Raw genomic sequence first — 10,283 nt, forward strand, 5'->3', positions numbered from 1 at the left:
TGATAGGATGGTATTACCAAAATGTAATTTTTATTAGTAGTACAACTTAAGGATTACTTAGCAACAATATAAATTTAAGGAAATAAAGTTAGATCAAATCGAATCTAGTACTAATAACGAAAATTAAAATTGACATTATGATTGATTGATTACGATTAACTTTATCGGTCTAAGAAATAAGAAATAAATGTAATGATAATAATAAAATATTACTATCAAATAACTATGAAAAATTGTTGGCGGTTATTTACTATATATCAGGTCACATAATGAAATAAACAAATAGATACAACATTATACAGTAATGTTGGGATAATAATTATAACATTCAGTTATTCTTTAATAGTACATGAATTTAAAAATTATTTAGTTATAATAATATAGTTTCGTTTGAAACTAAAATTTGATCGCATTAAAATAAATAAATAAATAATAATAATAATAATAGTGACATTTGAATAATGGTTACAACATTAAGTTATTCTTAAATAGTAAATGAATTTAAAAATTATATAGGGAATTACAGCAAAGCTAAAAAAATACCAGATATCGAAGTGAGATTACTTATAATGGTGACTAAATTCAGATGACTAGTTTAAAATGACTTGAACTATTTATATATTTTATGAAGTAAATATATAAGACTAACACCAATTACGATAAAAGTTTAGAGACTAATTAATTTAACAAATTAATACTTAGTTAATCCAGCACTGGGGAATAGTGAGGTTGGTAATTATGATGTGTTCAGGTGATACTTGTTACGTAGTAGGCATTGTCAGGCGTCATGAACTTAGACAGAGCAACTGCATTCTGGTATCACTAGGAACATAAGGGATACTTTCTTCTATTAGTAGACCGATAGATCCCAAATTTTAACTTAGAAACTTTATTATAGAGTATCTTATCTCGTAAATAGAACCAGTAATTTATTGAAATGGAAATAGTCATTGAACTTAGAGCCACAAATTTTTAGTTGTAGAAAGCCATATAGGTTTGTGTTTAGCTTTATGTTGATTGCGCTTCGACAAGAGATGGGATTATTCTATAAGCTGGGGAATTTTTGAAGACTTCAAGAATGGATTGATTTTCGAGGACGAAAATGAATAAGGTGGGAGAATGTAAGGACCCTTAAGCTCGTCAACGCTATTAGACTGGTCAAGAGACGTCTTAGCCGATAATGACTCGATTAGTTTAACACGAACGTTAGTTCATAGAAATTAACCTTACAACGATTTAGTTACGAAACTAGTACTGTTAGATAGATATCGAAAAGTTATGCGAGATGGACTACTCGAACGTGTCGTTCCGATACCGGATGAAAATAATTTATCAATTTGTTTCGAAGGGTAAAATAATAATTTGGATATTACCCTCTTGGGTGCACGTGTCAAAGCAAATGGGTGTGTCACCAAATTTGGTCGGCCTCATCCACACCTAACCGAGAAGATTATTTCTTATTCTACTTCATTATCTTCTTTCTTTTTCTTCTTACTTTCTCGTTCTTCTCTTTCCTTCTTCTTCTTCTTCTCCTCTGTTCGTCTTTTTTCGAGAATTTGAGAATCAAAGTTGAGGTTTTTGAGATCGGATCAAGAGTATAAAGATCAGGCCCATGGGCTTGGGCTTAAGGCCAACAATCTTATTTAGTGTTTGGACCACTTATGATCTGAATTAGCCTTTGGTTTCTTCTACAAGGTTGTAGATATTCATAAGACTTAGCTAATGGACTAGAGAAACAACTTAATTCAATTAGTAAACCTTAGTTATGCTAAAGATAGATAAATAAAAGATGTAAAACCTTAAATGGGCCTAGAACCATTAGATAGACTTGTATGATTCTTGTGTAAGCCATTTTGGCTAGATTCTTAGACTTCTTGTATGATTAACAGTTAGTATGTATTAACAACGATCGATTCAAAGAACGAACCAGAGGATCGTGGATCTCGAGGTAGGCGTGGCTTGTCATCAAAAGAGGTGGGAATACATTTGACTCTTTTGTAACTGTTATTGTTGCTTTTACAAAAGTTTATGCTTAAAAAATTCATGCATCGTCTGTCCGTGCATTCCATGCTTTGTTTAAATTGCATTATGATAATTCTGTTGATTATGCGAATCTTTCCACAATTTGGAAAAGGCTTGTAATGTTTTGTTGTCAATATGAATTGTTATGGGAAATGAGAATTTCCACTTGTGGTATATAGGATACGCTCCTTCACATTTATACCTACTTTAATTCAGCTTTTATTGTTTAGAGTTGGTCATCATGGTCTTGGTGGCATCCATAGCTACTAGGTGTGAATTGCCGATATTTAGGGATTCACAACCATATTAGTACATTGTTTGAAAGAAGGAGTTTGATCCATATACATGTATGTTTACTTCAGTGACTTGGTCACTATTTAATATTTCGGAAAAACTTGTATTGTTTTTCAGCTCTTGCTTATGATTACTTAGAAGTTAAATATTAATTATTCGCATTTTCAGTTTCAGAGACATATCTGAGTTGCGCAGTGAAAGCTCCGAGAAGTTGACTTCGTTAGTTGATTATATTTTGATATGTTTATTATGTTGTATATTCTAATTGTAAACCAAATGACTATTATATATGTATCATTTGAGAGAAGATCTTTTATATATATTTCTGATCAGGGTTAGTTTAGAGTTAAGTTTTATATCATATTTTTTTATCGAATGTTTAAGTAAATGATTTAGATTCTTGGTGCCTCTTTATTTAGTTAATCTCTTGGATTAGTCTGCTGCTAGCTTAGGGGGTGCTACATGCAACTAGAAGTTAAAGGAAAGATTATAGGATGATATTAGTGTAAATAGAACTATATCTTTCATCGCCTCACAAATGTAACTTTTGATCACTGCAGTAGGATATAGATGTGAAAAGGCTACAATAGAGTAACCATGACAATCAAAAAGCTACAATCAACAAAATAAACCAACAGTAGTATCAAATTTCATAAAAAAAAAGCCGACAATAACACTGACCTGAAATATATTGGCTTGCTATAATTACTCAAAAAAAATGCTTCTTCAGTTTCCTCCAAGACACTAAGCCATCATCCTGCGCTTCAAAATTAAGTCGAAATGTCTCAATAAATTCCTCGAATAATTGTACAAGAAAAGAATTTTGCACTTCCACATATAAACAATACTTACACATGCATATAGCTTAGGTACACGTGCATATGGATTGTGTAACCCGAAGTTACACATGCATATGGCTTGTGTAATGTGCAGTTACACATCCATATGACTTGTGAAATCTGTATTTACACATCCATATGGCTTGTGTATTAAGAACATATATGTTATCTTCATTAGCACTCAAACAAGGATATCACATAGAGCTACTTCTGGTTCTTAAACAATGAAGTTTACACATCAAATGACACTTAATCAGCTGAAATGTGACATACTATATTGCAAGGTATATAACTATCAACTGCTAGTTCAACTTCTTTTATAGTCCGTGCAATCTAATTTACTAGGTGAAACAAGATTCTTTGTTTGTATACGTACTTACAGGAATATTAAACACCATTCAAATTCATGACTTTGAAAATACATAATTAGTAACATATTATTTCCTATTGCCATCTAAATTATGAAAAAATTACCCAAACTTCCTTGCTAAGGCTTTGTACAAAAACAACTCCAGCTTTTCCTCCTCTATATCTCTTTTTGAAGTCCATCCTTAACACGTTCTAGAAATGCAACTGGTACTTTTCGTCTGACAGATTCAAAAGCTACCATACAATAGGCTAAAATTTTTAGAAAACATAAGAATCCAACAAAATGTAAGAAATATATCAATCGAAAACTTTAAAGAATATAATGAATACTTATATTCTAAGAGTTCATTGCAGTTCGATATCAATTCACATATACTCACAAGAGCTTCTGTTGCTATGAGTGAGTTCAGTTTGCAAGATCTCAGCTCGTACTGGTTCTGAATTGACAGCATCCTCGTCATTATTAAAAAGCCAAGTAGAAGATTGAGCTGACAATGAAATTGAAAGCAAGATTTTCTTCTATTAGATACATAGTTCAATCCATGATATGAAATTCCATATGTTGTTATAATTTAATCAAATTTTAATTTCATTAAGTTTTACGAAATTTATCAAGAACAGATACATCAGTTCATGTGAAATCGAAAATTAAGAGTTGATGAAATTCAAATTAAATCGATGGGTAATAGAGACGATGATTCATTGATATCAAAACTCAAATCAGTTTTTAGATCGTAGATAGAAATTAAGATTTATGACCATTTTGATGAAGAACAAATCTGAAATTTTTGTTCAAATTCTTCAAAAAATTTACATTGAAACAACCAGAGTGAGTAGATGATTGTAAATCTATGCTCTGATTTAGATTAAGATAAGTTAATTGAAAAGAATATGAAAATTCCAGTAAAGTGAAAACCCTAAAATCCTTTTCTGAAATTTGTTTCTGAAATCAATCAGCTAAAAACTCTCAATAAAAGAAGATGATACTTCTCTACATAACCACGCTCATATTTCTCATGCTCGAAGATCTAAACTCTGATCAAGGATCAAATAAAGAATACCGAGATCAATTTTCATATTTTTTCTTCAAATCCTTTCAAATCAAACTTCAGAAACTTTGAGTTCAACTCGAAATCGAACTAAAAAGGATACGGGAAGATTAAACTTACTTTTCGATTCGTTTTGGTTGATGTTTCGCTTCAATTTCTCTTAGCTTCGGTCTCCGGAGCTCTGGAACGCAAAGATAATCTTTTTTACAAATGATCTGGTTCAGCTTCTATTACGCACATTATATCCTGAAGGGTAATGTTGGTATTTTATAAATTGAGTGGCATCTTCGAGTGAGAAAATTTTAAAATGAGGCCTAAAAATTAAAAGTTTTGGGCCCAGGAATATCAAAATCTAAAAGTATGGAGTTGAGAATGAAGGATCCATTTTGTTGGATTGCTTAATATATGACCCATATAGTAAGGGGTTATAGTATTTTTCACATTAGAGCTTCTCCGATGGTTGTTGTATGTATTGCCTATGTGGAAACACAAACAAGACACCTTTGTCCCAAATTTTCCTTAAGTTTAGGTGAAAAAGTTATTCATCTCCAATTGTGTTGTTTGTGATCATTTTTTTATTAAATGTAAATTTATGTTTAGTAATTTTAAGATTTTATTAGATCTAAAATGATTACTTATTTTATTAGAATTAATTTTAGTAAATAAAATATTTTTTTAATTTAAAAAAGCTGACTAGGATGGTAGACAATGTCAAAGGAAATGTGGGAAACTAGACATTCCCTTTCACATTTCCTACCTAAAGTCATGCATACATTGATTTATGACATCCGGGTTGGAGAATAATTTTAGAGAAAATGGATGTGCATCCTAGGTGGATTTTGACATTTATCTCCACACACATGCCATTGGAGAAACTCTTGGGAAAAACAACGCTCGCCTTTCTCATGGCAGCATCGGTTTCCTTACTGTCGGTTAGTTTCCGAATTCTATACAAACACAAGAGTGAAAATAAAAGGAAAGTGTGTGTCTATATAAATAACCAGTGCTCTTCTTTTTTTTACCAAAGCCGAGCATAACTCGATGACTAGTTTCAAAGCCATGCACGATTATGATGATGATAGTGATGGACCTATAATTTTCAAAAGAAGGAAAACAACAGCAACAACTACTACCGCCGACAGCAAGCATGAATATGGATCGAAGATGACGAAAACAACAACAACATCTGACAGCAGCGGCATGGTGCCTCCTGTACTGCCATCGGGGTCCAATAATAAATCAAAGCAGTTTTCAGATTCCAGATTTCGTTATATCGGGGAAGAAAATTCCAAATTGATGAACGAAGATAAAATGAATTTAACGTCATTGTTCCAGTTGCGGCGGCCGTCATCTAATGTCGACAGCAAGCATGAATATGATTCAAAGATGATGACAACAACAACATCTGACAGCGGCATGGTGGTGTCCCCGTCTGTACTGCCATCGGGGTCTAATAAATCAAAGCAATCGCAGGTTGGAGGAGATTCCAGATTTCCTTATACTGTGGAAGAAAATTCCAAATTGATGGACGAAGATAAAATGAATTTGACGTCATTGTTCCAGTTGCCGTCGTCTAGTGACAGTATTAAGCAAGTCTCTGAAACAGCAAACACAGATGACCAAGATGATGAAGAGGACAACCTTACGCTCATCGAGAGAAAGGAAAAACTTGAAGAGGACAACCTTACGCTCGCCGAGAGAAAGGAAAAACTTGAAGCTGCTTCTGCATTGGGTAGGATATCCAAAACTAAAATAGCAGCAAAAAAGGTGACTTCTTCTTCACTCAAGTGTGCATCAAAGAAAATAATAAAGAGCAGGTCTAAGTCGACGAATTTACACCTCAATTCTGGTGCCGGAAAGAAATGGACTACTTTTGCACACAACGGTATTGTATTACCACCTCCATACAAGCCGCACGGAGTGAAGATGCTCTACAATGGAGAACAGGTTGAATTGACTCCCGAACAGGAGGAGGTTGCGACCATGTTTGCAGTCATGAAAGACACGGAGTTTGCTGCGAAACCAAAGTTTATAGAAAACTTCATGAATGATTGGAGAGTCATACTTGGGAAAGAACACGTTATCAAAAAATTCCATCTGTGTGATTTCACTCCAATCTACGATTGGCATCAGAATGAGAAAGACAAGAAAAAACAGTTGAGCGCACTAGTAAGTTTGTAGATTACAGCACAGTTGAGTTTTAGTATTTCCGGCATGCATCTAATTGTTGATTCCTGAACAATATATCTGACGAATATGATGACATGCAGGAAAGAAAAGCCTTGAAAGAAGAAAAGCTGAAGGAGGATGAGAGGTACATGTGGGCTTTTGTCGATGGCAAAAAAGAGAAGGTATGTCTATGCGGATTTCACTAGTAGTAGATTCCCAGTAAATTGTTTTTCATGTCTTTGTTTATGCATTTCTGTGGGTTTTATTTGACATAATAATTATGACAGGTTGGAAATTTTAGAGTCGAACCACCAGGGCTTTTCCGCGGCCGTGGGGAGCATCCTAAGATGGGAAAGCTGAAACGTAGAATTCGTCCAGACGAGATTACAATAAATATAGGAAAAGGTGAACCTGTTCCAGAATGTCCAATCCCTAATGAAAGGTGGAAAGAAGTGAAGCATGACAATACTGTTACCTGGTTAGCATTTTGGAAAAATCCAATTGATCCGAAAGCATTCAAGTACGTCTTTTTAGACGATACTAGCTCATGGAAAGGCCAAAGTGACAAGGACAAATATGAGAAAGCAAGGCTACTCAAGGTAATAAATCGAACACCAGTAGCTAGTTTACAGCTTGTCATGTTTTATCTTGAAGTCTGGAGCAATACTAATTGCTATGTTTCTTCATATATGTCGGTTGCAGGACTACATACTCGATATAAGAGCAAATTATAGAAAGGACTTTAGGAACAAAGATCTAATGAAGCAACAAATTTCCGTGGCTGCTTACCTTATTGATATGTTGGCCCTCAGGGCCGGGAACGAGAAGGATGACGATGAAGCTGACACAGTTGGTTGTTGTACATTGAAAGTTGAGAATGTCAGCTTAGTGCCTCAGACAAACAAGTTAGAGATCAACTTCCTTGGAAAAGATTCGATTAAATATGAAAACACTGTTGAAGTCGACCCTCTTGTTTATAAAGCAATTGGAGAGTTTAAAAAGGGTAAGCATTTCTTTTGCAATCTAAATGTTGTGTGTTAATTTTCTTTACCATTTCATGTTCGGATCGAGCCTTACGATGATTCTACTCTTTGTTCATAGGAAAAAATACCGGCGAGGAGCTTTTTGATAAGCTAGATACATATAAACTCAATGCTCATCTCAAGGAGCTCATGCCGGGCCTCACAGCAAAAGTTTTCCGCACATACAATGCATCTATCACTTTGGATAAGCTGCTGAACAGTGAAATCATGAATCGCAATGTTGCAGAAAAAGTTGTTGTTTATAATCGTGCAAACAAAGAGGTTGCTAAGTTATGTAATCACCAACGATCCGAGCCAAAGTCGCATGGCGCACAAATGCTAAAGTTAAGAGACAATATTGTTAAGTTGAAGGGTGTATTAGATGGACTGGAAACCAATTTGCACAGGGTGAGAAAAGGGAAAGCTCCACTGCAGCTTGATGCTGATGATGGGAAACCAAAGAAGAATTTTACCCCCGAAATGTATGGCGGGTTTTCTCTTATGTTAACTTATTACTATTTTGAGCTGAATGCACAATGATGTTGTTGTCTCATGTATGTTGCTATTGAATTTCAGATTGCAGAGGAAGATTAAGCTGACACTTGACAAGATTGAGAAGACCGAACGGGATATGGATTTAAAGAAGGAACTAAAAACTACTGCGTTAGGCACATCTAAGACTAATTATCTTGATCCTAGAATCTCAGTTGCTTGGTGTAAGCGCCATGAAGTCCCAATTGAGAAGGTAAAGGTTCAATATTGCATCTAATTGGATGGTTGGCTCTTTATAATCCTTTCTTTCTTTCTTAAATCTGATGCCGTTGTCATTCTCTTTTCGGCAGATATTCAACAAGTCGCTTCTGGCAAAGTTTGCTTGGGCAATGGATGTTGATCCTAGCTTCAGATTTTGATCCGTTGCCTGAGTTTTAATTGTATCAGGAGGACCTTGCCTTTTCTCAAAGGCCCCCCACATGGCCACAGTTTGCCATCCTCCATTAAGGAGATCCAACCTCTTGCATCTAATTGTATTGTACGATTTTTTATTTAATTTTTTTCATTCAGAAAGTGTATATTTTTCCTCATTTTTTTTGGGGAATAAAAAATATATATAAAGAAGAAAACCAAAGACAGCTAATATATAATTTAGGCTCGTTTTGGACAATCTCCAGATGAGTTGATAATCACTGAATCTGTTGGATTAGCATGTTATGTTCGTTGGATTAGCATGTTATGTTCTTACAACAACATTGTTATTTAAGAAGCTTACATTATAAGCTTTAACACGGTCATAAGTATCTCTAGGAATTAAAAAGGCTGGTGCAGATCAGGGCCGGCCCCATAGGGTAATCAGGGAAAGGCCCACTTTGGGGGCAGCAAGGCCCAGGGGCAACAAAAGCCTCGTCTGACATAGGGGGTATTCTTAATAATAAAGTTTACTTATGGACTTATTGAAAAACTACATAAATATTTAGGCAGACATTTAATTAATACAAATACCTGGAAACTTAAGGATGAATCGTGTTTAAACTCGTTAATTGATTTCGAGGTTTCAACAGACAATTTTTTTCCCTTTTGCATTATCTTTACGAGGGAGAAAGGTGAATCTCTAGGCTCTATCTTCTTTTACTCTATGAATCTTAAACCATTGATGAGAATGTTGGTTAGGGTATTTTGGTTAGAAAATGTTGGGATTTTTCTTTGATCTATCTAATTGTGTTTGTATAATTAAATCAAGAGTTATTTAGGGCTTAGCTAGCCTTATTGAGGGTCTTCAATTCGTTGATTTCTTTTTTTCTTTTTTTGTTGAAACTGTTAAACCATTGGAATACTAGAATTTAAGGTTTTGAGACAATTACAATTTTATTTTTTGAGTAATTAACTTTTGGGTGGTTTGAATTAGGGTCGTGATTAGGCTAGGTTATTTATATACTGAATTCCAAAAAGAACATAGATTTGGGGGTGTTTACACGAGGGGTCGAAGTATTTCAACGAACTTTGTAAGATTTATGTTTAGACATCAATATAAAAATATAGGTTTTTGTTATTATTAGAGGGCTGTGAATTAGGGGGCATAAAAAAAAAAATTTGCTTCGAGGCAAATATTTTTCAGGAACGGCCCTGGTCTTAAGTAATATGTTGAGTGGCACCAGAATCTGCATACCAAGGATTCTCTCCATTTAAACTTTCAGAGGCCAACATATCATGAATGTTGCTAGGAATTGCTCTTCCTTGATAAGAAAAGTTCATTCTGTAAGTACATTCCGGAGCATCATGAGCATCTTTAAGACGAATTTGACAAGGAATTTTTGTCATTTTAGCAGTTGAAGTACTAGCACCATAAGAATTTGGTAGTGGATTCCTCACAGGAAAGGTTGATGAAGATGAAATTGGTGAATATTAAGGATATGAAGGTCTATATGAAAAAGGTTGAAATTGTGGATTTGGAGATCTGTATGAATAGTTGGTTCTTGATGGAAAATTGTGAGAAAATTGATTAAATATTGGTGGTGCTTGAAAGA

General features: G+C 34.4%; 1 protein-coding gene across 1 annotated transcript; it reads left to right on the forward strand.

Moving 5' to 3' along the window:
• Positions 1 to 5,737: 5,737 nt before the first annotated feature.
• On the forward strand, positions 5,738 to 8,675 carry LOC113278808 (DNA topoisomerase 1 beta-like). The gene is made up of 7 exons (XM_026527552.1): positions 5,738 to 6,742; positions 6,844 to 6,924; positions 7,030 to 7,341; positions 7,445 to 7,745; positions 7,844 to 8,246; positions 8,341 to 8,509; positions 8,607 to 8,675. Exons 1-7 carry the CDS (start codon positions 5,738 to 5,740, stop codon positions 8,673 to 8,675), a joined length of 2,340 nt encoding a protein of 779 aa, XP_026383337.1.
• The last annotated feature ends 1,608 nt before the right edge of the window (positions 8,676 to 10,283 follow it).

The sequence above is a fragment of the Papaver somniferum genome, chromosome 5, assembly GCF_003573695.1.
Source record: "Papaver somniferum cultivar HN1 chromosome 5, ASM357369v1, whole genome shotgun sequence".
NCBI classification, from domain to species: domain Eukaryota; kingdom Viridiplantae; phylum Streptophyta; class Magnoliopsida; order Ranunculales; family Papaveraceae; genus Papaver; species Papaver somniferum.

What these genes read in the sequence shown, in the direction of transcription:
- LOC113278808 (XM_026527552.1), top strand. Translation starts at nt 5,738, where the DNA reads ATGACGAAAACAACAACAACATCTGACAGCAGCGGCATGGTGCCTCCT. An exon ending in AAAAACAGTTGAGCGCACTA is followed by an intron (nt 6,743 to 6,843) that starts GTAAGTTTGTAG and finishes GATGACATGCAG; the next exon opens with GAAAGAAAAGCCTTGAAAGA. An exon ending in AGAAAGCAAGGCTACTCAAG is followed by an intron (nt 7,342 to 7,444) that starts GTAATAAATCGA and finishes TGTCGGTTGCAG; the next exon opens with GACTACATACTCGATATAAG.